General features: G+C 42.8%; 1 protein-coding gene across 1 annotated transcript in view; it reads right to left on the reverse strand.

Moving 5' to 3' along the window:
* Nucleotides 1-3,142: 3,142 nt before the first annotated feature.
* The window catches only part of HSF4 (heat shock transcription factor 4), a 33,779-nt gene continuing 9,135 nt past the window's right edge, over nt 3,143-27,786 (reverse strand). Inside the window, exons 2-11 of the mRNA XM_032231094.1 lie at nt 25,564-25,672; nt 20,742-20,869; nt 18,688-18,812; nt 14,948-15,023; nt 13,208-13,272; nt 11,151-11,250; nt 9,013-9,134; nt 6,838-6,943; nt 5,842-5,907; nt 3,143-3,208 (exon numbers count right to left, since the gene is read on the reverse strand). Of these exons, the coding sequence (XP_032086985.1) occupies nt 3,143-3,208; nt 5,842-5,907; nt 6,838-6,943; nt 9,013-9,134; nt 11,151-11,250; nt 13,208-13,272; nt 14,948-15,023; nt 18,688-18,812; nt 20,742-20,869; nt 25,564-25,672 (963 nt within the window). The remainder of the gene's footprint in view (nt 3,209-5,841; nt 5,908-6,837; nt 6,944-9,012; nt 9,135-11,150; nt 11,251-13,207; nt 13,273-14,947; nt 15,024-18,687; nt 18,813-20,741; nt 20,870-25,563; nt 25,673-27,786) is intronic.

The raw sequence follows: 27,786 nt of genomic DNA on the forward strand, positions 1-27,786 counted from the left end.
AATTTAATGTAGTGCATTTCTTAGCAATAAAAAGAGGAAGAAGAAGTTCCAGACTGAATGGGAAGAGTTAAATTTTCAGATAGATGTCTAAAGTTTGTCAGTCAAAGAGATGCCAGTTGATGCTTTTCAGAATCACATCCTTCCTTAGGAGCAGAAGAATGAAGGTCCATAATTAAGGGAGGGAGGGATTTCTGAATAAAATGTGGAGCAATATAAATGATTAAAAGGAGATAAAAGCGAAATTTTGGGAGGGATTTATAGCGATACCATCCAAATCCATAGAACTCAACTTTGGATATTTAGATGTCTATATTCCCCAGAATGTGAGAGAATTACACTGTAAATCACAAGAGAATCCTCCCACTGTGCTTGGAAACCAGATTGGGGTGAGAGCTCCATCATCTTCAAGAGATGCTAAAATATTGTATAACTTGTGACTTCATGACTTCTGATACCCACCAATCATCACCCAAAAGAATCGGAGATATGCTAAAGTCATAAGCTCCAGATTCAGCCATTACAGTAAATTCAAAGGAAATTCTCAAAACGGTTCATTCTTAATATATTGCATGTGTTTTCTAGGGCTGTTAAGTCATTCTTAATATCAAGTCAAATATGTGACTTTCTTTGACTTTGCTCATAAAGTGGCTGTGGAGAAATTAAAGCACAACAGACCCAACACAGTTGAGCAAAATTCACCTGGAATTTTAAATGCCAATGTTATCTTACCTTGCCAGTGGCTAGCTTATTTCATTATTTATTAAGCTATAAAGTGTTCCCCTTCCATATTTATCAAATGATAGGCTCATCCTTCAGTAACCCTATCTATAAGATCCAGTTGGTCTAATGGGGAAGGCATCAGGCTAGAAACCAAGAGATTTTGACTATGGAGATACAGAGTTGCTTTTTCAAGAGGCAATTGGACTTTCTGGTTTATCTTTGAAGACGTTTCACTTCTCAGCCGGGAAGCTTCTTCAGCTTTTACAGCTTCTTCATCCATGAAGCTTCTTCAGCTTGTGTGAGTGAAGCGAGCGCAGACACAGCATGTTTGAGTGAAGCGAGCGTGTACGCGTGCTCACATTTACTAACCAATAAGGGGGGTAAGTGAGTCCCACTGCTGAACTATAGGCATGAAAAACTGGCTGGATGTATTTGGGCCAGTCCTCCTCTCTCAGCCCAACCGACCTCACGGGATTGTTCTTGTTCTTGTTTAATGAAAAGAAAGACCAGGGGAGACATGATAGCAGTCTTCCAATATCTCAGGGGTTGCCACAAAGAAGAGGGAATCAAACTATTCTCCAAAGCACCTGAGGGCAAGACAAGAAGCAATGGGTGGAAACTAATCAAGGAGAGAAGCAACTTAGAACTGAGGAGAAATTTCCTGACGGTTAAAACAATTAATCAGTGGAACAGCTTGCCTCCTGAAGTTGTGAATGCCCCAACACTGGAAGTCTTTAAGAGGATGTTGGATAGCCATTTGTCTGAAACAGTATAAGGTTTCCTGCCTAGGCAGGGGTTGGACTAGAAGACCTCCAAGGTCCCTTCCAACTCTGCTATTGTATTGTATTGTGGTAAAAATAGAAGGAGGAAGGAGGTATGTTTTCTGCTTTGAGTTATTTATAATAATAATAATAAAGGAGTGGTACAAATAAATTAATTAAACCGTGCAACGCAGGGTGGTGAGGTGATCATTATCAATATACAAAAGAAACAAACACAGGATTCTTTCAAGCTTTGTTTTTTCCTGTAAGAGAACACACGAAGTCCCTTTAAAAGAGAAAAAGAAAAAATGAAAAAAGGACATTGGCCAACTATCAACAAATTAAGGTTAAGATTCCTGGAGAAGTCAATCCTTTGGTTTAAAAGCATTTTCCCTGCAGAGCGGTTTATACCTATGTGGGCCACTGGGGGGCAGTATATGTTATGTCTTAAATGCATTGTGTTATTGCCTGCTTACCTATAGGAAATCTGTGAATTTAACAGCCATTCATTCATTCAATGACCTTACAATGGCACTGGAAAAAGTCACTTGCCACCGGTCCTCGCGCTTACAACCATCATAGCATCCCCACAGCCACACAATCAAAATTTGGACCCTTGCAAATTGGCGTATCTTTATGACATTGCAGTATACCAGGATATATGACCTTCCCAGCTGGTTTCTGAGAAGCAAAGTCAATGGGAGAAGCTGGACCATGCGATTCACTTAACAGCTGCAGTGATTCACTTAACAACCATGGCAAAAATGATCATAAAATCGGGACTAACTCACTTAAGCACCTAGCCCAGGGGTAGTCAACCTTTTTATACCTACCGCCCACTTTTGTATCTCTGTTAGTAGTAAGATTTTCTAACCGCCCACTGGTTCCACAGTAATGGTGATTTATAAAGTAGGGAAGTAACTTTACTTTATAAAATGTATAAAGCAGAGTTACAGCAAACCCCTACCGCCCACCATGAAAGCTGGAACGCCCACTAGTGGGCGGTAGGGACCAGGTTGACTACCACTGGCCTAGCCTATCAATGGAAATTATGTTCCAAAGTGTGGTCGTAAGTCAAGGACCACACTCAAAATGGACTGTTGGATAAGCTATTCTTGCTGTATGTGCCACATACTGCCCTCTGTGGCTGCTTGGGGCATTACATGCTCCAAAGGGGGAAAAAGGGGGGGAAAGCAATTCTCCTACAGCAACACTGCCCCCTTTGGTTGAATTGGGTTCTGGTAGTTGAAGGGCCAGTAATATAGAGCAGGGATGGACAGCTATGGCAAAGAGTGGTGCGGTGAACAAAACTCTGCATTGGAGACAGGAAGGGCATCCAGCCAGTAAACTCTTAGCTCCATTCAGTTGCCCAGACTCTACCCCAAAAGGATTAGGAGGTCGTTAAAAGATGATGGATGGCTATGGCAACTTTTATGACCTGTGAACTTCAACTCCCACAATTCCTAAGCCCGCACAGGAATTCTGGGAGTTGAAGTCGTCACCATAGCTGCTCATCCCTGATAAAGAGCAATGGGATGACATGATCTCACATACTCTTGTCTTCCAATTAGTCCTCAAAAGGAAAGATATCAAAAAATAAGCCACAGGTATTTTTCATAGTCCTCAAAGCATTTTGGCATCTAAAGCTTAAAGTTTGATCTTTAAGCTAATTCAAGAAACTCCAGGAATTTGAGAGCTGGCCCAAAATCCCAAATCCGAAACATCAACTGGGAATTCAAGAGAAGTCAAAAACAATGAGCCGAGCGGACAGAAGAGTAAAAGGGTCACTTGATTGGATATTGATTCCTACGTGAGGTCATGTTTGTTGAACAGCCTAAGTAAACAGATATGCTAATAACACAATGCGTGGTTGGCTAATCACCACGCCGGCTGTGGATGAAGTAAGTTGTAGTCCAAAATATCTGGAGGGCACCAGGTTGGAGGAGACTGCGAGAGTATGCAGAACAAACCAGTTGAATGCATGGCCTCCCCCATCCCCCCCAAAAGAAACCAGTTGAACGCATGGAGCTCTCCATTCGAAAAGAGTGTCCTGAACTGGTCAAAATAGCAGCACAAGAGTTATCTCGGAAGAGTAGTCTTTCCTTATGAAGTGTAATAGTGAGTGAGTGTGTGAGTGTGTGTGAGTGTGTGTGTGTGTGTGAGTGTGTGTGAGTGAGAGAGAGAGAGAGAGAGAGAGAGAGAGAGAGAGAGAGAGAGAGAGTGTGTGTGTGTGTGACCGGAATCCCAGACAAAGCCAGCAGACAAAGCCGTGTTTCTCAGATGTCAATATTCAGCTCCCGGGCAAGAGGTACTGAAGATGAGGCTCTTGTGGTCAGGTGGACTTCTTAGTTGTGTTCTTCTCCAGTTGTCCCACAGTGAGCATCTGCAGATAATGCAAATAATAATAATGATAATAATAACAACAGCACAAACTATGGTAAAACTATGCAGAGTAATTGACCAAGGAAAGAAGAGAGAGAGGTAGTGATGATTTTTAAAAACTGGCTGATCCAGAATAGGACAGAATACGAGAATAACAGAACAACAGATTGGGAAGGGACCTTGGAGGTCTTCTAGTCCAGCCCCCTGCTCAAGCAGGAGACCCTGTACCATTCTGGACAAATGGCTGTCTAGTCTCTTCTTAACAGCCTCCAGTGATGGAGACTCCACAACTTCTAGAGGGAAGCTGTTCTTCTCATTACTTGTTCTCACTGTCAGGGAAATTTCTCCTTTGTTCTAGGCTGGATCTCTCTTTGATTAGCTTCCATCCGTTCTTTCTTCCTGCCTTCCTTCCTTCCTTCCTGTCCTGCCACCTTGATAACCTACTGGCAGCCCTGCAAACTGGACCATGCAATCATAAATGGAGATGCAGGCCAAAAGAAAAGTGGTTACGAATGATTCCACTCTATTTATGGGAGAGTAAACACACACAAAAGGGACATGGCTGCTCAGGGGCTAAGACGCTGAGCTTGTCCATCGGAAAGGTCAGCAGTTCGGGGGTTCGAATCCCTAGCGCCGTGTAACGGAATGAGCTCCCATTACTTGTCCCAGCTTCTGCCAACCGAGCAGTTTGAAAGCACATAAAAATGCAAATAGAAAAATAGGGACCACCTTTGGTGGGAAGGTAAAAGCGTTCTGTGTGCCTTGGGCTTTTAATCATGCTGGCCACATGACCATGGAGACGTCTTCGGACAGCGCTGGCTCTTCGGCTTTGAAACAGAGATGAGTACCGCCCCCTAGATGTCTGATGGCCACAGTCCAAAGACTTCACTGCTTATGCACTTCAGAAAGGTGCAAGTTTATTTTATTTATTAAAATTATATGCTGCCCATTTCACTATCCAAAGCGTATATGCCCAGATAAATATTAAAGTTAAAGAAATCTGATTGCACACGATGGAAAATTCACTTGGAAGTGATGCAGATCATAGCAATGTCCCACTAGTTAAATGATAGGTTGGAGGCTTTCTAGTCAAGCAGGAGACCTGGCCCATACCATTCTACCTGTGTCCACCTATCAAACATTTTATTAAAGAAATGACATTGACCTTTCTTGAGAAAGTTGATTATTCATACTTGTGCAATCATAGAATAGATTTTGATCAGTTGTTCTTACCCATACTTTACCAAAGTTTTTGGGAAGGTGGCCCTACTGAATACATGTTCTTCAGGCAGAAGTCTTGGCTGGGAAAAGATTCCTGTTGCGAAGCTTTGGAGAACAGATTGGAATCAGAAAACAAAGATGGAAGGGACCTTAGAGGTCTTCTAGTCCAACCCACTGCTGAAGCAGGAGATCCTATACCATTTCAGACAAATGTTGTCCAATCTCTTCTTAAAAGCCCCCAGTAATGGAGCATCCACAACTTCTGGAAGCAAGCCATTACACTGATTAATTGTTCTCATTTTCAATAAATTTCTCCTTAGTTCTAGATAGTTTTAGGCCCTAAAAGGACCACAGCACACAGTTACGACCTCTTTGATAATCTTCCATCCATTACTCCTTGTCCTACATTCTGGTGATTTGGAGAATAATCGACTAAGAATAATCTCGGTGACAGCTATCATGTCACCCTTAATCCTTCCCTCCATGATAGGCATAGCTAATTCCCTCAATTGTTCATCATACAGTTTAGCCTCCTGATTCCTAATCCTCTTGGTTGCTCTTCTCTGCCCTCTTTCTAGAGTCTCAACATCTTTTTTTATATATTGTGGTGGCCAGAACTGGGTGCACTATTCCAAGTGTGGCCTCACCAGTGCAATATTAAAGCAGTACTAAAGCTTTGTGTGACCTTGAGGCTATCTCTCTGTGGATGCGATACCACATCTGTGTACGTCTCCCCTTCTGCAGGTCCGCCTCTTACCCCAGGCAAATCGGCTTCCACGTCATTTAAAGTCCACTCACTTGTCGGGATCATGGGATTGAAGGCCTAATAGAAAGAAAGAAAGAGAGAGAGAGAGAGAGAGAGAGAGAGAGAGAGAGAGAGAGAGAGAGAGAGAGAGAAAGAAAGAAAGAAAGAAAGAAAGAAAGAAAGAAATAAAGAAATAAAGAAAGAAAGAAAGAAAGAAAGAAAAAGGTACTCAGTTTGCTTTGGGGTCAAATGCACAGCAAGGAGCAAAATGTTTTTATTTGGATCCTTTCTCCATTCTTTTTACATGCACAAACTTTTCTTTTTTTTAAGTGGTTTTTTTTACTTTATTTAATACAAACATACCATAAACAAGGGTGTCATCTGGGTACAAATATTTTGTACAGTAACAATTAAATTTACAGCCATATTCATTATTTTATCTATTCTTAAGATGAAAAGTAACCTACTATCATAAAAATCCCCTTCTTAATTTGTTTTTTGGTTACATTTCCCACATTTGCTAGACATATTTTTCAATGTTTTAGGCCCTAAAAGGACCACAGCACACAGTTACGACCTTTGAAGCATTTCCATGGTGATCAAAATTCAGATGCTTGGCACTTGTTCATACTTATGACCGTTGCTGTGTCCCAAGGTCAGGTGGTCATCTTTTGCAACCTTCTAACAAGCAAAGGCAATGGGGAAGCCGGATTCCCTTAGGAATCAGGTTGCTAACTTATCAACTTGCAGTGATTCACTTAACAACTGTGGCAAGGTAGGTCGTAACAGGGGGCAAACTTAAGAAATATCTCACTTAATGACAGAATGTCCGGGCTGAATTGTGGCCATAAGTCAAGGACTACCTTTAATCACACAGATAGGACATCCATGGTTTTTTTTTAAACCCTCTCCTGGATGTCTCTAACCTGATGTTTTCCAAACTTGACAGTTTTAAGTTATGTGGGACTTCAACTCCCATAATTCCTCCAGCGAGTGTAGGAAATTTACCTCCAAAGATCTGTTAGTTTCCAGACTGTACTGTGGATTTCTTAGAAAGATCTGAAAGCCTTCCAAATTCAGATCAGCCCCGTCCCAGAGATCAGGAATGACTGTTCTGAAGAAACACAAAAAAAGACAGGATTTTGAGGTCATCTCATATAAAAGTATACAGAGGGCAATCCCAAAGTTCTGCAGGCAGCCTTCAGGTTATGGCAACTATTCAAAGTTACAACTGGTCAGAAAAGGGGGACTTATGACCCAGATTTGAAATTCTTAGGGTTCAGGGCAGGGGTGAAATCCAGCAGGTTCTGACAAGTTCTGGAGAACCGCTAGTGGAAATGTTGAGTATTTCAGAGAACCAGTAGCAGAAACTTTTGAGTAGTTCGGAGAACCGACAAATTCCACCCGTGGCTGGCCTCAGGAGTGGGGTGGGAATGGAGATTGTGCAGTATCCTTCCCCTGCTATGCCCACCAAGCCACGTCCACAGGACCGGTAGTAAAAAAAATATTCAATTTTACCACTGCTTTGGGCTCCCTTTTGTAATCATGTGACCAAACATCACCAAATACATTTATGGGTTTTTGCAGTGTCCCAGATTCACTCCCAGTTTCGGCAAAATCACACCCATAGTAAACAACTGGCTTAACAACAGCAGATTCACTTTAGCATAATGACTGTCTTAACAACCACTGCAAAACAGGTTGTTAAAAAAAATAGTCATGTCACCGACCCACATTACGACTCTTACAGCATACGGCTGTGTCATAAGCAGACTCCGTTACCGTTGGACGTTGAGGACTACCTGCGATCCATGTTTCTTGTTCTGGACTCCATTCCATAAGTCCCAACCGGCAGGACCAAAGAACACAAGGGTTTAGGGGGTTGTCAGAACTGTAGCCCAGGGGTAGGTTGCTCCCAGCATTACTGCCAGTTCGGTGCATGCAAGCATTACTGCCAGTTCGGTGCACGCAAAAATTTTGCTGCTGGTTCCAGCGGCCCAGGCCACCAAACCACTACCAGTTCAGCCAAACCGGTCCAATCCAGTAGGAACCCACGCCTGCTGCAGCCTAAGGAAGCAGCATTGATCTTCAACAACGCTGGGTACAGACACCTGTGCCTCACCTGTCCAAAAATGATTGTCTTTCCTGGGGCTGCAAACACACGGGCTGCAAATCATCGCACCTTGTCCTCCCATCTAAGACCGATTGGACCACGGTAATGGGCAGCACGGGGGGCTCCGGACAGGGGTTGTATCCAACCAAGGGGACAGCAGGACTGGAGAATGCAGCTTTCCTGTCCGGACCAGTGGCTTCTTCCTTGATCAGCAACAGATTGGTTTCCCTAGAACGAGAAATAAGTCCTCTCCATGTTCTGCCTTTCTTTGCTCCTGTTGTGGCCCACCAGTGGCCAGCGGGGTTGGCAGCAAACTCGGCCAGTGAGGAGGTTGGGGAGGAACATGGGCCAGACCTGAAGGCTGGGGAAGGCTCTGAGGAGGGCTCTCCATCAGAGGCAGAGGAGAGGGCCAGGGCCATAACTGTTGGTTATCAGCTGCCTTCGGAGTCGGAGATCAGTGACAAACTCCATTCCTCTTTCACTCCTCTTTTATTTCCTCTTGTGGGGGGGGGGGGGGATTCATCATCCACTTGTGGCCTCACTCCCAAGTCAACCCCTGTTCTTTAGCTGTTTCCTTCTCCTGGCAACTCTGCGCATGCGCACACTGGGAACAGGCTCCAGCTCTTTGTCTGCCTCACTGATGTCTGACTCTCAAGGCAGCTGATAACTGGCATAAGGTTCTGGCCCCCTCTCTGCCTCCAACACAGAGCCCTCATCAGAGCCTTCCCCAGACTCCAGGACTGGCCCATGTTCCTCCCCAACCTCCTCACTGTCCGAATCTGCTGCCAGCTCTGCTGGCTGCTGGCAGGCCACAACACCAACTTAATTTCTATTTGGAAATCACTTCTGGATTTTGTGCTCCGGGTGGCAACAAATGAAACTGTGACTTTGGGTCGTGCTGATAAGTTTGTTGTTACAGACATGGATAATAAATATTAGTATGTAAAAGTAAAAAGTTAGTTTCCTGGGCTAAAAAGAATTGGAAGTTCATGTTTTTTCTCCCCCCCCCCCTAACATTTCTTTTATTCCCCCCCCCCTCATTTCCCCACTATTTTCATTTAATTATTTACCTCTCACTGTCAGGAGGCAGCTGTAAAGCCACTGAAGTAGGCTGGGTGGCTTCGGGAACATCAGAAATGATGGTCCCTCTTGGGACAGGGCTGTTTAAACATGAGGCAGGCTCTGCGGATGGCTAGAAACAGCAAAGAGGGGGGGGGGATATAGCTTTTGTTATTCTGATAAGCTCCAGAGGAATATAGGTAATCCTTGACTTATGACCATAATGGAGTCTGCCCATTATGGTCATAGGTCGTGACAATCGTAAAATGGGTCATTCACGTGACTGACAATTTTATAACCTCTTTGAAAGAGTTAAAATAAGTTTTGTTGTCATTTTTTAATGTGGGTACACTGGCACACAATAAAAATGAAATTCTGTTGCCTGCTCTCAAAAGTAAACATACATAACACACATACAGACATGCTATCTCCCTCCCTCCCTCCCTCCCTCCCTACCTACCTACCTACCTACCTATCATCTATCTATCTATCTATCTATCTATCTATCTATCTATCTATCTATCTCTATCTCTCCCTATCTATATCACCTATCATCATCTATCAATGATATCTATCTATCAATCATTATCTATCTATCTCTATCTATCTGAGGGTACCTGAGGGCAGGGCAAGAAGCAATGGGTGGAAACTAATCAAGGTGAGAAGCAATGTAGAACTGAGGAGAAATTTACTGATAGTTAGAACAATTAATCAGTGGAACAACTTGCCTCCAGAAGTTGTGAATGCCCCAACACTGGAAGTCTTTAAGAAGATGTTGGATAGCCATTTGTCTGAAATGGTATAGGGTTTCCTGCCTAGGCAGGGGGTTGGACTAGAAGACCTCCAAGGTCCCTTCCAACCCTGCTATTGTATTGTATTGTATCTATCTCTATCTATCTATCTCTATCAACTATCATCATCTATCTATGATATATATCTATCATTATATATCATCTATTATCTACCTATCATCTATTATCTTCTATCTATGATATCTATCATTACTTAACTATCCATCTATATCATCATCTATGATATATCATTATCTATCGATCATCCAATATCTACCTATCATCTATTATCATCTATCTACGATATATATCTATCATTAATTATCTATCTATCTATCTATCTATCTATCTATCTATCTATCTATCTATCTATCTATATCATCATCTATGATATATCTCTCATTATCTATAAATCATCTATTATCTACCTATCATCTATTATTATCTATCTACGATATCTATCTATCTATCTATCTATCTATCTATCTATCTATCTATCTATCTATCATCTATCAATCATCTATTACCATCTATCATCTGTTATCTATCTATCATCCATTATCTGTCTATCATCTATTATCATCTATCATCTGTCTACGTTATCTATCTATCTATTATCTATTATGATCTCTCATCTACCTATCTATGATATCTATCTTTCATCTATTATCATCTATCTATCTATCTATCATCATTTATCTATCTATCTATCATCTGTTATCATCTATCATCTATCTATGATATCTATCTATCGTTGTTTTCTTCTTGGTAGTTCCTTCATGAAGGTTGCTCACAGCCTTACAGATAAACAATCAAACAGTAAACAACAGCCTCATCAAGGAACTACCAAGACAAAAACAACACTCCCATCAACACCGACAGGCAGGCTACTGTATGTAACCAGAGAGCAAGCCTCACTCCTTTCTAGCACTGATGATGTTACCTAGCTGGGTCATGAAATGTCTGCAAGAAAACCACCAAGCTCAGAGAGAGCCCGAAGGATTCCTCAGGTCAACCCTGAGCTATGCACATTCTCTTCTATTGGAACTGAAAGCACTTCTCCACTCTTTCCGTTTACTTTCTGGAAAATTAGGAAGAGTCTCTTCGCAAACGCTTCCTACACCCTCCTTCCTTCTGTGGGCTGAGGCATATTCCACACACATCTCCCTCCACCTCCCGGGGTCATTCTCGTAGACCATTACAATCCCACAAACGATTTTGCTTCAAACCAAGAAGCCTCTCCTCAAATCCCCGGCCGCAAGCCAACCAAGAGCTGATTGACCTCCCAAATCAGTTGCCAGGCAAAACAAGAGCAGCTTAGAAACCAAAGACTGGAGGCATCGCGACCCCAAACTTACAGACTGAATGTAGCAAGGCTCGTGAAAGGGATCCACGGGCAGAGGCCTTCTGAATTTGGCCACCTGTGGGGCAGAGCTCCCATCATCCAGCATGAGAGGCCTAATGGGCAGATAAGGAAGCAAAGCAGTTTAAACCCCCACATTGGGATGTCTGGCTCGCACAGATTTATCACAGACTAGCTGATCACTCGGCGTTGCTCAAGTATTTATTTATAGGGAGGGAAATGTCCGGACCAAACGTAATTTTTAATGTTTCCCCCTTACCAGAGGGAGCCCCCTTGTGGAGTACTGTGAAGCCATTACCATGGCAACGCCACTGCGCTGTACAGTAGAGGCCATTTTACAGCAGTACGGTAGAAGCCATTTTAAGGCCCAACAGGCTGTATCTTAACAGAACACACACACACACACACACACAAGGGGTATGGGGGGGGGTCTTACCCCCACAGTAATTTTTTTCCAGAGAGTAAGATATCTGTATACCAAGTTTGGTTGAAATTGCTCGAGGCATTCCAGAGTTATAATGGAACACACAGACACACACAAAGCCACACACACACACACAGCCACAGCCATTTGTATAGACATATATATAGAGAGATTATTTCATTTATTTATGGTGCCTTCAAGTTAGTCTTGACTCCCAGGGATCATCTGGATTTGGCAAGTTTGTGAAAGAGGTTTGCCCTTGTTTGTTTCTTATGGCTGAAGGACAGAAACTGGCCCAAGGTCACCCATCCGGCTTTGTACATAAAATGGGTCTAGAATGGGTTCCATCTGCCAGTCAGTGTCGACTGGCAACTACGCGGAGGAGAGCCTTTTCAGTAGTAGCTCCGACCCTTTGGAACGATCTCCCCGTGGAGATTCGCACCCTCACCACCGTCCAGACCTTCCGCACAGCCCTCAAGACCTGGCTATCCCGTCAGGCCTGGGGATAAAGATTTTAATCCGTCCCCACCCGAATGATGAATGAATGTTGCGTTCTATTTTTACTTATGTAATGTCTTATGTCTTGTCTTGTATTCCCCTCCCCATAAATTGTAAGCTGCCCTGAGTCCCCTTAGGGAAAAGGGCGGCCTATAAATAATAAACAAATACAAATAGAACTCACTGTCTCCTGGTTTTTAGCCTGGTGCCTTTTTAACACCATAAATCTATGTTCTTGTTCTTTTGTTTATTCAGTAAATGGAAGACTTAATCCTATTTGTAAATCTATGAATGAGGTTTACAGACTGTATGTACATAGCCTAGGTATGAATGGATTTGCTGGCTGGGGAAATCTGGGAATTGAAGTCCCTACCTTAAAACATGCTAACTGGGGAATTCTGGGAAGTGAAGTCCATACCTTAAAACATGCTAGCTGGGGAACTCTGGGAACTGGAGTCCCTACCTTAAAACATGCTACCTGGGGAATTCTGGGAAGTGAAGCGCACACCTTAAAACATGCTGGATGGGGAATTCTGAGGGTGGAAGTCAACTCATCTTAAAGTTGCCAAGTTGGGGGGGGGGGATTCTTCTTCCACTTACAACAAGGTTGAGTGCTCATCCAATCTCATCCAATCTCTTTTCCTTCAACAATGGTTAGAGAAGGATGGATAAATTGCTTCCACAGACTCCATGTTCCCCAACCCCCCCCCTTTGGCTATACCAGAGCATCCCATGACTGAGATGGACCCAAAGGAAAGCCCCTGAAAGTGACCTCATTTCAATCCAATGCAGGTAGATCTCCCTCACCCCCCCCCCCTGAGCTAGGAGTGGGATGGGGTGGGTTTTGGGAAGCAGCTTGCCTGCAACCCTTCGGCATTGGTCTCCTGTCCCTCAGCCCAGCAGGCTTCCAAACAAAGGCCGCAGCAGCTGACTGGGTGGATGTCCAAGGTTCCTGAATCAGCAGCTCTGACTCATCAATTCCACCCCTGTTCAGATCCTGGTCACCAGGGTGCCCAAGTCCCATGACCAGTTCTGCCCTTTGAAACAGCTCCACACTTTGCAAGGGAAGAGAAGCCCCCCCTCCCCACAAGAGTTCCTTGACCACGTAGGCATCACATGAGGCTACTCACCTTTTTCTCTTGATCCCAGGGCTGCTGGGACTGGACTGGAGCTGGCCAAACAGAAATTGAATCAGCTGTTGGGGAAAATATTCAGTCAGCAGACAATAAGGCAGCCTCTCTCGGTGAATCCCCTGGGGTCCCCCCCCCTTTCTGCTTGCAGGGACAACCTTCGAATAGCCACCTAAGATGGCACCTGTTTTGCCCAAACTGTATTTCCCAGGATTTCATAGATTTTCAGTGGCTAAGATCAGAAAGATCAGCAGGCCGGCGGTTCGAATCACTAGCGCTGCGTAATGGAATGAGCAGAATGGCCGGCCACATGACCACGGAGACGCCTTTGGACAGCGCTGTCTCTTCGGCTTTGAAACGGAGATGAGCACCGAGTCGGGAACGACTAGCACATATGTGCGAGGGGAATCTTTACCTTAGGGATAGAAGGGACTTTGGAGGTCTTCTAGTCCAACCCACTGCCCAAGGCAGGAGCCTTATACCATCCTAGTCAACCGGTTGTCCAGTATATTCTTGGAAACCTCCAGAGATAGCATCTACAGAGATTCGCAATCCCCCAGGTTGACCCAAAAGTGGTCTTTTTTTTTTCAAAAGGCAACTGGATTTTCTTAATTTTTTCCCCTTGAAAACGTTTCGCTTCACATCCAAGAAGCTTCTTCAGTTCTAAGCTGAAGAACTGAAGAAGCTTCTTGGATGAGAAGCGAAATATTTCCAAAGGAAAAAAAAACAAGAAAGTCCAGTTGTCTTTTTTTGGGGGGGAAGCACCTTCAGCGATGGTGCACCCACACCTCCGGGATACACCTGGAAACACCTGGAAATCCCAGCCAGCATGAATTGAAAAGCCTGGTTTATCCCATAGACAAGCCTGTGTGGATAGATGAGAGGGGCTGAGATACTTTTGGTTTAAGCTAAATTCTGCAAGTGAACATTAAGACTTCCAAAGAGTTGACGTTTGCACCAAGGCAGACACACATTTATTTATAATACTAGTAGAGTTGCCCCTTTTAAAATCAGAGCCACAGGCAGCTCACAGCCCAGATTATAAAAACAAAACTGTGCAAAAAAGAAATAGCAAAGAAAAACAAATGCAGAAAAATCTGACTCCATCATCAAACGCATTTGATGCAACATGCAAAATGATGCACCACCCCATCTTTACCCTATCTCAGTGTTTGGAGGGAAAACCCCTCTCTTTTATCATAAGCCTATCAGATCATATCAAGATGGCATTTTGGCAAGGGATGAGCTGCCCCTCACAAAGGCTGGGAAAAATGTTTTCTGAAAACAACTGGCTCAACTTATCAGGAGGGCTTTAAACATGTTTAAAGGGCTTTAAAGTTCTAAATTAGTTAGTTTACTTTATCATTACACCTTGTACAGTGAAATTAAATGTCATTTTCAGTGTACAGTGTACCTTTAAAAAAAAACCACGCATCCTTCACATTCTATACAATTGAATTGAAAATCCCTGATATTGCAATATTAATTGCACTATGCCATAGAATTCAAATTGGCACCAGGTTAAGAGCCAATGTAATTCAAGAGGGGCTGGACTTGAACCACTTGTGGGAATGTAATGATTCTAAGCTGATGACATGCTTAACTCCCCTCCCACCGCCCTGCCTTCTCTTCTCGTACATCTACTCAAAGAAAGCATGGTTAAGCAATCCCAAACGGAAGCCCACCAGAGGTTGAAAATCTGTCTCAAGGGTGCTCCATCTGTCTCAATCCCCTTATTACCTTGTTGATCACTTTCTGATGCTGCAAGTGATTTTGCCGGAGACAAAGAACTTCCTTCCACAGAACTTCATTCTGCCTGAAAATAGAAGAGTAATCGCTCTAACACACAGTTGACTGGGGCTCCTCAAGACCATCTAGAGCCAGAGGTGGCACACAAAGCCCTCTCTTTGGGCAGGCATGCCGTTGCCAGCTGCTCTTCCGGGTTATGTCTCTCCCGTGTGCGTGTGTTCACACGGTTCAGTTTCAATGCCAAAAAGGTTAGTTATCATTAATTTAGAGGTTTGTATATTTCTATGCAACTATGCTCAACCTGAGGGCTTAGACAAGTTCAGTTCAACTGCTATCATTCCTGGCTGACAGAATAAGGATTGGATAAGCAATAGCAATAGCCCTTAGACTTATATACCACTTCACAGTGCTTTACAGCCCCCTCTAAGTGGATTACAGGGCCAGCCTATTGGCCCCCAACAATCTGGGTCCTCATTTTACCCACCTTTGGAAGGATGGAAGGCTGAGTCAACCTTGAGCCGGTCAGGATCGAACTGCTGGCAGTGGGCAGAGTTAGCCTGCAATACTTCATTCTACCCACTGCTCATCACGGGTGGATGGACCAATGGATGGATGTATGGATGGGCAAGAGCACTTCTATAGCGCTTCACAGTGCTTTACAGCCTTCTCTAATGGTTTACAGAGTCAGCCTCTTGCCCCCAATAACCTGGGTCCTTGTTTTATTCACTTCGGAAGGACGGAAGGCTGAGGTCAACCTTGAGCCTGGTGGAATTTGAACTATTGGCAGTGGGCAGAGTCAACCTGCAATACTGCATTCTAATCATTGTGGGAAGGAAGGAAGGAAGGAAGGAAGGAAGGAAAATAGCAATAGCACTTAGACTTCTATACCGTTTCACAGTGCTTTACAATCCTCTCTAAGAATCAGCCTCTTTCCCCCAACAATCTGGGTCCTCATTTTACCCACCTCAGAAGGATGGGAGGCTGAGTCAACCTTGAGCCAGTGAGATTTGAACTGCTGATCTGCAGCTAGCAGTCAGCTGAAGTAGCCTGCAGTCCTGCACTCTAACCACTGCACCACCTCGGCTCTTATAAGACTTCCTTAGTAGTGCAGGCTGAAATACATGATAACTTGTGGCAGCCATGCACAATTCAGTGGCTAGATAGACATGGTTCAGTTATTGTCAGGTATTATTTACTTAATTTTAACTATGAAAAAGATTGTATACAAATACAGGTAGTCCTCAACTTACAACAGTTCATTTAGTGACCATTCAAAATTACAGCAGCACTGAAAAAGTGACATGATCATTTTTCACTCTTACGACCTTTGCAGCAAAATTCAGATGCTTGCCAACTGGTTTATACTTTTGTGACCTTCTGACAAGCAAAATCAATGGGGAAAGCCAGATTCACTTAACAACTGTGCTACTAATTTATCAACTGCAATGATTCACTGAACAACTGTGGCAAGGAAGGTCGGTAAAATGGGGCAAATCTCACTTAACAAATGTTTCACTTAGCCATAGAAATTTTGGGCTCAGCCAAGGACTGCCTGTACAGCCGATTTGGAGAGGTGGTTGGAGACTGCAGGAGTCTCCAAACTTTAATACTTGTGGACTTCAACTCCCAGAATTCCTCAGCCATGAATTTTCAACACTTAAAATTATCAAGCCTGGCTAGCTCTTCCTGACACCAAGTACCAAAAACTCAAGTCTCCATTGTCAGCCCTGCAACGAACTTCTATTTAGGCCACTTGTTTTTTCTTTTTTTTAGGGTGTTTTTTTAAAATTTTGTTTATACAATCACATTAACTTTGCAACACATTTTACATCTTTTACATACCCATTGTGTTTCCTTTGTCTGTACATGTAAATCTTATATAACACTCTCTATCTATCTATCTATCTATCTATCTATCTATCTATCTATCTATCTATCTATCATCTATCTATCTATCTATCTATCTATCTATCTATCTATCTATCTATCTTGTTTCATATATCTTTTCTATTAGTTCCATATATAACATCCTTTATATACATGTAATCCTCTTATGTCTCTTATTTCATGCTATTTTTGTCTACAGTTTATTTTGCACTTCCACCTCTTATTCATTCTCTGGTTTTGTATTTGTTTTGTAGTTTCTTGATCTTTCTTCTTCTCTTTATTGCTTTCCCATCCCCCGCCTCTTTCCTCTAGCCAATTATACCATAAGGCCCATACTGAGTAATGTTCAGATTCCTCTTTGTCCTTTAGCTCTTTTGTCAGCCTATCCATTTCAGCGCATTCCAATATTTTTTTAATTACATTTTCTTCCGTTGGTATGTGTTTATTTTTCCAATTCTGTGCATATGAGATTCTTTCTGCCGTAATTATGTGTAGAATTAGGTATTTGATACTTTTCTCATAATTCCCCCGCCAGCCTCTGCTTCGCTTACTTGCTATCGGCTGCCATAGAAACGGGGAGGGTGGGGGCATGGTGTTTGGGATGGGAATAAATGGCACAGGAGGGTATATGGAAAAGGGAGTTTTCTTCTCACCATCTTCTGCGCATGCTGGTGGCTGGTGTTTGGGCCTGGTCAAAGCCAACCATCCTGCATGCCAACATGATGATGCCTTTTGGAGATGCAACCCATATGACACCTAAGGGAGTTGCAGATTGGACACTGGGGTGGGGTCGTTTGAGGGAGGGGGCTGGGTTATCATTTGATATGTATTTGTTCGCGCCTTCCTGGCTCAGATCTTGCTTTACTTTTGCTGCTATCTTTTCATAACCAGTAAAAGTATTTTAATTCCACGAACAATGGAGTTGGGAGTTTGCTTTCTTGGTTATTGATGGAGGGACGCCTGACATCCCCTTTATTATTCCTAATAGAAATAGTTCCAGTTTTGGTTCTATTTGATGTGCAGCAATCTCCACTTAGGCCACTTCTGATGGCCTTTGGAGATGCTGCCCATGGTGGAGGCTGGGTGCTATCCCCAAGCCGGGGTGAAATGCTACCGATTCTACTGGTTTGGGCGAACCGGTTTTTCCAACAATCAGCTGTGACATGGGATTTAAATCAGCTAAGAAAACAGGATTTCCTGCTTTCTAGCTAATTTAAATCTCGTTGCACAGCAGATTCCCCCACCTCGCTGTTTGCTTACCTTTGCAGGCGTGCTCGGTAGCAGGCTCCACCCACCCACCCAGACATTATCACACCCATTTTTGATGTTCTGCGGAGGTGAGGCGCCTTGCTCACATTGCAGGCACATGTGCTCACATTGCTACAGAACCAGTAGCAAAGGTAAGTGTGAAGTTTACAAAAAATGCCCTAATTAATTTATGAGCCTCGAGACAAAGTTCAAAAGAAATGCAGTCATTTATTAGGAGCAACTTTTTGGCATGTTCTTCTGCAGAGCCGAATCTGATTTCCAGTTAATGGTATCTGAACTTTACCTCTGTGCCTCCCCTCCCCTCAGTCTGTGTCATAAATCATATCCACCAACGAGGTGCTGCAGCAGGCTGTGAACTTTCTCGCCTCACACGGCCTGCTGTAGAAATCTGAGATCCGACTCTGGTCGAAGGTATGCATGGAATTCTCCCTCCCTTTCCCCTGTCAACTTGATAATAGTCATGGAAACGTTTACAAGTTGACAGTAAGTGGATTTCACCCCTGTCCCAAGCTGATGTTGCATGCCATGAAGTCATGAGTTAAATGCCACGTTTGAAGGCCAGGAGGTGGACTTACTGTTTCACATCCTGAACTTGACACTCCATCATCTCCTGCTGGTTCCTGAGGACTTGGATCTCATACAAGAGCCGGCTGAGGTCTTCTTGGCGCATCTTGGTTTCTTCACTTTTCACCACAGACACCTGAAAGAACGAAGAGGAGGAGGAAGAGAAGAGCAACAAACCTAGTCCCCCCCCCCCAAAAAAAAGATGGATCATCATATCTACAGCTGTTTGGTGTCCTCCAAACTCTAGATCAGGGGTCTCCAAACTTGGCAACTTTAAGACTTGTGGACTTCAAGTCCCATAATTCCTCAGCCAGCCATGAGGAATTCTGGGAGTTGAAGTCCACATGTCTTAAAGTAGCCATGTTTGGAGACCCTCACATTTAGATGTTAGGAAAATGCCCCTGAAAGAAATGAATAGGTTGACACTGAAAATAAGGATAAAGAGGAATCTGTGTACTTCAAGACATGGGGAAGATTTTATGATTGGCTAGAGAAAGGAAGCTAGAAAAGAAAGTGAGAAGATACAGAACACAGACAATGCACTATTAAATGGAAAAGAGAAGGAAGAAGGGGAAAACAGAAAAGAAAATATTAAATATGCAAGTATATATTCAAGAGCAAGATATAAAGGGGAAAAAACATAGTTAGGATAGATTAGCGAAGGTAAGGGAATAAGAAATGATACCAAAATATATCTGGGCTTGTGGAAATACCATCCCAAGAAAACATAAACTGAGATTTGAAAGTGACACCTACAACAGAAAAAGAAAGGGAGAGAGGAGGAGAGAATGAAAGGAAGATGGGAAAAAGAAGAAAGAGGTAAGGAGAGGAGGATGGAAGGGAAAAGAAGAGAAGGAGAGAGGGTAGGAAGGGGAAGAGTAAGAGTAGGAGTAGGAGAAAGTTAATGGAATAAGGAAGGGGAAGGAGAGGAGGAAGGAAGGAAGTAGACAAGGGAGGGAGGGAGAAAGGAAAGGGAAAACAAGGTGGTATTACAACAGGAGGAAGGGATGGGGAAAAAAGCAACCCAAACTGTATATTATAACCTATTAAACAAAATAATAAATGTATAAGAATGACAAATGCAAAGAAGAATAACAATTATGTGAATGTATACTTAAAATGGTATGTAAGAGAATAAAAAATAAAAAAATGTTGGGGAAAAAATACCCCTGAAAGGTGCCAGTTCACAATCCCAACATTGTTTTGCTGGAATATGTCCCATTGTCAGGCCCAACAGAGCAGGCTGGAATGTACACTGGAGAGGGGAAGAGCATCTCTTCTCAGACCTTCCTTCAGCTTAATGGTTAAAGACCTAAATGGATTTGGTCTCTTTGAAGGATGTGGAATAGGTAACTGTTAAGGAAGCTATCTTAAAATCCTTCCAGCCCACCCATCAAGCAAACAATAGAGCTGAAATGTTTGGCCCTGCCCACTCTGGGTATACAAAGGGAAGTGCTGGTGTGCTGCCAATGCAACTTTACTTCCCTGCAATAAATGGAAACTGGAACTGGCCACACTAGTCAACGGTAGCTTTGTGTGTGTGTGTGTGTGAAAAAGAAAATCTCTTTTCATGGCTGCTGTTTTGTCCAAACACAATTGTCTTCTTTTAACGACCCCACAATCCCTTGCAGGTTGGAGTCTTGGCAACTGGATGGAGCTAACAGAGTGGCCGGATGTCCCACTTGTTGCCAATGCAGAGTTTTGTTCAGCAGATATATTCTCATCATACCGAGAGAGAGAAATATTTGCCTCTACCTAGGATTGAACTCCCAGCCTCCTGATTGTGAGGTGAGAGCTCCACCTGTAGGCTACCACACTATACAGAGTCAGCCTATATCCGCCAATAATCTGGGTCCTCATTTTACCGACCTCGGAAAGATGGAATCAAACATGAACCACTCCTTTGTCCAAATACAGGATACTCCCAAAATTCCAAACAAGGGAGCCAATTTGCAGCTGGGGAAATGGAGACTCTGACAAGGCACCCACATTGCAATTGGAAAAAAGGGAACTTTAGACAAATTCCCGGGGGAATTTTGACGAATGTCAACAAGGCATCCCCTACCTTCCTTTTGATGAGCTCCAAAAGATGTTCATGTCCTTGTAGGAAATAAAGATGCTGGAACTCCGTATCATCACGTTCGGGCTTCACAAGTCCACCTTGCTCGATGTTCACCACTTTCCTAAACCCGTCTACATGCAACAGGGAGCAGAAAGAGGAATGGAGGTTACACAACGTTCCACTTAACAACAAGGCAGCTTACAGTGACAAAGGTTCTGGTTCATCTTGTGGTTGTAAGTTGAGGACTATATCTGTGCAAGAACTAAGATACTTTCCTCTTGCAGCATTTGATAAAGAGATGAAGAATCACTGTATAGGGAATTATTCACTGACCTGGTGCAGAGAAAAATAACAAGAGCAAGACTGGATATGAATTTGTCTGGGATGTCTCCAGAGATTCTCAATCAACTAAATCATGGACGTCGCCAAGGACTTTGTTTTTTTTTTCTATTGAAGACATTTCTCTTCTCATCCAAGAAGCTTCTTCAGTTCTGATTGAATGGTGACGAATGGAAGGATTTATAGTCCTTGCAGTCACCTGGTTATTAGCAATCTTCCTGAGCGTTGTTGAGGCCATTTGGAGGTTTATCTGTGCCTTCAGGGTCACTTCAATAGTGCAAATAGGTGTGGAGCTGGAGTGGAATGGAGTGGAGTGGAGTGGAGTGGAAGGGAAGAGAAAAGAGAAGAGAAGAGAAGAGAAGAGAAGATGGAATGGAATGAAAGGGATGGGAAGAGAAGAGTTGGAAGGGACCTTGGAGGTCTTTTACTCCAACCCCCAGCTCAGGGAGAAAACCCTATACCATTTCAGACAAATGGTTGTCCAATCTCCTCTTTAAAAATTCCAGTGTTGGAGCACCCACAACTTCTGGAGGCAAGTTGTTCCACTGGTTAATTGTCCTCACTGTCAGGAAATTTCTCCTTAGTTTTAGGTTGCTTCTCTCCTTGATTGCCATCTGTTACTACTTGTCCTGCCTTCAACTGTTTTGGAGAATGGGTTGTCCTCCCTCTTCTTTGTGGCAGCTCAAATATTGAAAGTCTGCTGTCATGCCACCCCCGTCTTTCTTTTCATTAGATGAGATGTATCCAATTCCAGCAATCATTCTTCATTTGTTTTATGAAGGAAAAACAAAGTCCCGTCCACTTGCCTTTTGAAGAAGCACCTTTGGGGTGATTTGGCTGGGATGATAGAAGGACCCCTGCCTTGGGCAGGGGGTTGGACTGGAAGAGCTCCCAGGTCGCTTCCAATCCTAGGTTTAAACTCCTAAAGTTGTCATGATGAGGAAAGAGGGTGGGGGAAACGCATACCACGCATACTTTTAGCTATAGTTTAATCTCAGATTACCGCAGCAGGCTTGGAAGGGGTGTACCTCATTGGGGAATGTGATTTATGACACAGACTGAGGGGAGAGAAGGAACAGGGCTAAAAGCCAGCTATAACTCAAATAAGGCTAAGATCTGACTGTGAAACGATCTTGCCAAAAATAAATGCTCCTAGTAAATGACTAATTTTCTTTTGAAGTTTGGTCCAAGGCTCATGAATCAATTAGGGCACTTTCTAAGATTTGAAGATGTCAATTTTCATTGCAGCATCATTCTAAAAACCACAACAGGATAAACGCCCACAATCCTGTATTTTCAAGGGACAGGAAAATCAGACATTTGTCAAAATCCAAGAATTGTGCAGGTAGACCTCAACTTATGACCACAATTGAACTCAAAACCTCTGTTGCTAAGGAAGACATTGGTTAAGTGAGCTTTGCTCCATTTTACAACCTTTCTTGCCATGGTTATTAAGTGAATCATTGCAGTTGTTAATAACACGGTTGTTAAGTGAATCAGACTTCCCCATTGACTTTGTGTATCAGAAGGTCTCAAAAGGGAATCACATGACCCCAGGACACTGCAACCATCATAAGTAGGAAGCAGTTGCCAAGCATCTGAATTCTGATCACGTGACCAAGGGGATACTGCAACAATTGTAAGTTTGAAAAACAGTCATAAGTCACTCTTTTCAGGGCTGTTGTAATTTTGAATGGTCACTAAATGAACTGTTGTAAGGTGAGGACCACCTGTAATCAATCTACTTAAAGAAAACAAGCATCCCTCAAATCCAGATTGACCTCAAGGAACTCGGTAGACTTAGCTCAATTCATGTCATTATTATTATTTGTTAAATTTATTTGCCAACTATTTCGCCCTCGGGGCTACTCTAGGCAGCTTGCAATAATAAAAAGGAAGAAAAATGAAAAATAAACCAAGGTAAAACAATAGAGCAATAAAGTTCACAATAAACAATGACAAAGAAAGACAATGAGAATAATACGTCAATCTGATAACCAAAAAGTTGGATGATGTTGTGACCTAAGGCCAGGGGAGCTGGCAGGAGACTCAGAGAGTGAGGAGATTGGGGAGGAAACAAGGGCCAGTCCTGTAGTCTGGGGAAGGCTCTGATGAGGGCTCTGTGTCGGAGGCAGAGAGGGGGCCAGGGCCGTCTGACAGTTGTTAGCAGCTGCCTTCAGAGTCGGAGATCAGTGGGGCAGAAGAACTGCTGGAGCCTGTTCCCAATGTGCACATGCGCAGAGCTGCCAGAAGAAAGGAACAGCTAAGGAACAAGGGCCGACTCAGGTGGACGGTGAATGGCCCCTCCCAGAGGAAATAAAAGAGGAGCGACAGGGAAGGGGAGTTTGCAGGAGACAATTAGTTCCCTTAATTAGTGTGGAGCTTTGTTTGTGACTCTCAGAGACTCCTTGCCAAGTATTTTCTTGCTCAGCATTTGGAAGATATCAGTCTGGCAGCCCTCCAAGCCTGATAAGGTCTGTGGTTGTAAATTGAAAGACTGTTTGCCGGGAATGAGAGGAATTCACATTAGCTTAATAAAAAGGGAGTTTTGCCAGGAAAAGGAGTCTGCTTTGTGATTTCGGGAAGCCTCGGTCAGGACAGATGGGTTGAGAGCAGAGACCAATTGGGGAAGCTGAAATTATTGCTTTCTTGTCTATAACCCAAATGTCGAATGGCTGTGCCGCCATCCAAGATATTTTTCCCCCAATTTCTCAGTCCAGTTTCTGCTTCTAGGATTCCCTGGTAGTCTCTTCTTACGGTACTAGCCAAATCTAATTCTACCAAATTTTCAAGAGCTGTTGACATGACCTCATGGCTGGCTTTTATGTCAGCGACCACTGCAGCATCCCCATGGACAGGGGATCGAAATTCAGACCCTTTCAGCATCCTTGCAGTGACACGCCCCATTTCCCTGAAAATAAGACCTCCCCGGATAATAAGCCCAATCGGGCTTTGGAGCCCATGTGCTATAATAAGCCCTTCCCTGAAAATAAGCCCTCCCCTAAAATATTTAACCGCATGCGCAGCCCGTCCCTGCAATTTCCTGGGGGGAGGGGGGAACATGCCCCATGCGCTCCACATGCACCTCTCATCCATGTGGAATGGCCCCACAGTGGCCGCTCCCGCAATCCCCAACTACCATGCCCCTTCACTTAGTGACGGTTGCAAAAAGAACAACAGGCCCTGAGATGCTAGGGCTGGCAAGAGTGTGCCAGAGAGAGAGACAGAACTTCCAGCCCTTTCTGGATCATCTTATCCACAGGCCACGGGATGAGATTATGGGGCCTCCTGCACCTCAAAAATAAGAAGGTCTCCCCAAAAATAAGGTCAAGCGCTTATTTCGGGGGTCAAATGAAACTAAAGACGCTGTCTTATTTTCGGGAAAACACAGTTATCAAAATTCAGGTGCTTGGCAACTGACTCACTTTTATGACGGTTGCAACGTCCCGTGGTCATGTGACCCCCATTTGCGACCTTCAGACAAGCAAAGTCCATGGGGAAACCAGGTTCACTTAATAACCGTGTGCCTAACTTAACAACTGCAGTGATTCGCTTAACAACTGTGATGAGAAAGTTTGTAAATTGGGGCAAAAATTCACTTTAACAACGGTCTTGCTGAGCAAAGGATAATTTTGGGTTCAATTGTGTTCATAAGTCAAGGACTATATGTTTTGAACATGCAATTACATGAATTTTATTTATAATTTTATATAGTTTTTATATAATTGTATGTAGGGGTTTATAATATAAATGACCATAATATAAATAACAATAATAATAATAGCCCTATAGATTATCCTTATAAAAGACACTGTATTTTCTATTCAATACAGTTTATTTTATTCTTATTTATTTATTAAATTTGTATGCCCTCCGTTTGACTATTGAGTGATTCTGGGCTTTGCTTTTGAGCAACAGTTTATCCTTTCAAGTTAACCCAAATACTCGGTAAAATATCGGGGGATTCTGGGAGTTTAAATCCACACTGCTTAAAAGTTCCCAAGTTTGAAAAATACTGATTTGAATTATGCAAGACAGGGAATCCTCGACTTACCACCATTCATTTAATGACCATGCGAATTTATATTGGAATACATTGAGGGGGAGAAGGAATTATGACCAGTCCTCACACTTATGACCATCGCAGCACCCCCTGCAGTGATGTGATTGCCATTCAGATGCAATTGATCCTTGCAATTCTGGCAAGCAAAGTCAGTGAGATTTGTTGATCAACGATGTGGTTTAACAACTGCAGTGATTCGCTTAACAACCATGCATGCTTGCATCTACGTTAGTCTTCTTTCTTGCATTATAAATCTGGAGACTTCAGCTCAAGGCAAAGTCAAGCCAGCAGCTTGTCAGGTACACAGGTATTCCTCAAGTTACAACTTAATATTCGTTTAGTGGCTAGGGATGAGGAGAGGTGTAGTATGGTAACATTCAGAAGACCCCAACCTCCCCCACTTGAGTTTCCAGTGTTACTTACACATATTCAGCTGGCGGACGAAACTGGCCATGTTGTTGTGCTTGAAATATTTGGGCAGGACTTCCTTCGCAAACTGACTCTGATCGAAAACATGGAAGCTGGTGCCATTCTGAAAGGGAAAATAAATAAAATAAAGCAGTGGTGAAATTCAAAAATTTTCCCTACTGGTTCTGTGGGCGTGGATTGGTGGTCATGTGACTGGGTGGGTGTGACTTGGTGGTCATGTGACTGGGCGGGCAACAAGCAGGAACCTCACGGAGTCCCAGAGAGCTCAAAAACAAACTATCACGCTTGACACAAAAATAACACAAAAGCTGCCCAACTGATTCCCACACATTGCAAAAGCAGGTTGACTTCACACACAAAAAATGTTCCTACGATTGTGCGGCACAGCTGATTTTCACAGCTGATCGGAACTTTTTAAAAAACTTTTTAAAGCATTTTTTTACTAACAGTTCGGGCATTTACTACCGGTTCGGGTAGTACCGAAAGTATTAAATGCTCCTTCAAAACCCACTGTCTCGGGAGGCAGGGCTTGATGTCACTACAACACAACATGCAATCTTGGGGCTCCAGGATTGCTGTTGATATCTCTGTTGCTGGACGATCCTTTTTGGATCTAAACTGTTCTGAAGGAATGGTGATAGAGAAGGGCATGTCCTGCTGATCTCAGGGGCATCACAAAGCCCCTGATAGATCCAGGGAAAGCCGGCTACAAGAGAAGCAGCCATGGCTGCAGAAGGTTGGGACAAGCCCCTGAAATGGAAGCAGTACAGGAGAGATAGTGTGTCAAAATGGTAAAAAAACTCTTTATTATTAGAGAAGAGAAAACCCAAAAGACTTAGAATTAAAATAAAATTGAAGACAGAAGGAAACAAGCGGCGAATTAATCCTGGTTTAAAACTATCGTGTTATCTTTTCCACTTTAATTTTGTTTGTTTTCTATGGATGGACTTTTTACAAATGCCTCTTACTTTTAAACTGGACTGGTCCTTTTTCCCCTTCTTCCTCTATTCTTTTCCCATTTTTTGTATTAGTGGATTAAAAGCCTCTTTCTTCGCAAGGCTCGGCCGGATCGTAATCTTTAAACATTTTTTTTCTCTTCCGGAGTTTGGAGCGTAGAAAAGAGAGGCAAAAACAGAGGGAAAAGATGTAACACTGCCATCTAGAGGCTAGAGGCTTGGCAACATCTGGTATTACAAAGCTATTGGCTTTGTTTACTGAAAGGGTCAGTGGAAAACATTTTGTTTATACAGGTGTTTCTTTGAAGGAAAGAGAAAGCTTTGACCTGAAAAACTTCACTGAATTTGTTTGAAACCTAGCAAAAGCCTTGGATGTTTTAGTGGCAGTGTTTATAACTTGGAAAAATTGGCGCAATATGAAGAAGAAAAGGAACTAACATTGCAAAAAGTTATGTTAGACATTCAAAAAGTCTTAATAATCACAGAGAAAATTGAAAAGAGACTTGAAATTATAGATCAAAATACAGAAAGTACGTAGGAAGAGTTGAGAATACTTATAAAATGATGATGAAATTTGAGGACAGAGTTCAAAAAAATCACAGAGACATATGAAAGTGATAAGAAAATCGTTGACGAAATCCAGTGCGGAGGGAAATGATAAGTGTGAAATACAGAAAGGAGAGATCGATGAGCTGGAACTCTATCTCAGATGTCAAAAAATAGATGAAGAAAGGGGAGAAAAATTGGCAGGAACAATGAGAGTAATTTCAGCAGAAGCACCAGTGATAACAAAAGTCAAGCTGATGAAAGGAACAGAGGGAGGGTTTTGAATCCTTATAAGATATCCAATGAATAACAAGTTGTCAAGAGAAGTCCACATAAGACTTATCAAGAAAACACTTAGAATACAGATCCTACAAATGGCAAGAGATATTGGACTGCACTATTTCTGGAAGGATACAGGATGATGAAATGAAATGACACAGTAAAATTTAGTTAAATGTAGCTAAACTTTGAGGACTATGTATAAGATAAAGTAATAATACCTATAGTCAAATAAATGATCAATATTGATAATAAAGCATTTATATATACTAGATTGATATTATGAAATTTTATACGAACTATAAGTGAGGATGATGGAGATGTTGAAAAGCCTTTTTATAAAAGATAAATAATTCTATATAGAATAGAATATAAAGATGTAATATCATTGGATGATTTCAGGATGATGTAATGAAATGCCATAATATAAACTTAC

The sequence above is a fragment of the Thamnophis elegans genome, chromosome 14, assembly GCF_009769535.1.
Source record: "Thamnophis elegans isolate rThaEle1 chromosome 14, rThaEle1.pri, whole genome shotgun sequence".
NCBI lineage: Eukaryota > Metazoa > Chordata > Lepidosauria > Squamata > Colubridae > Thamnophis > Thamnophis elegans.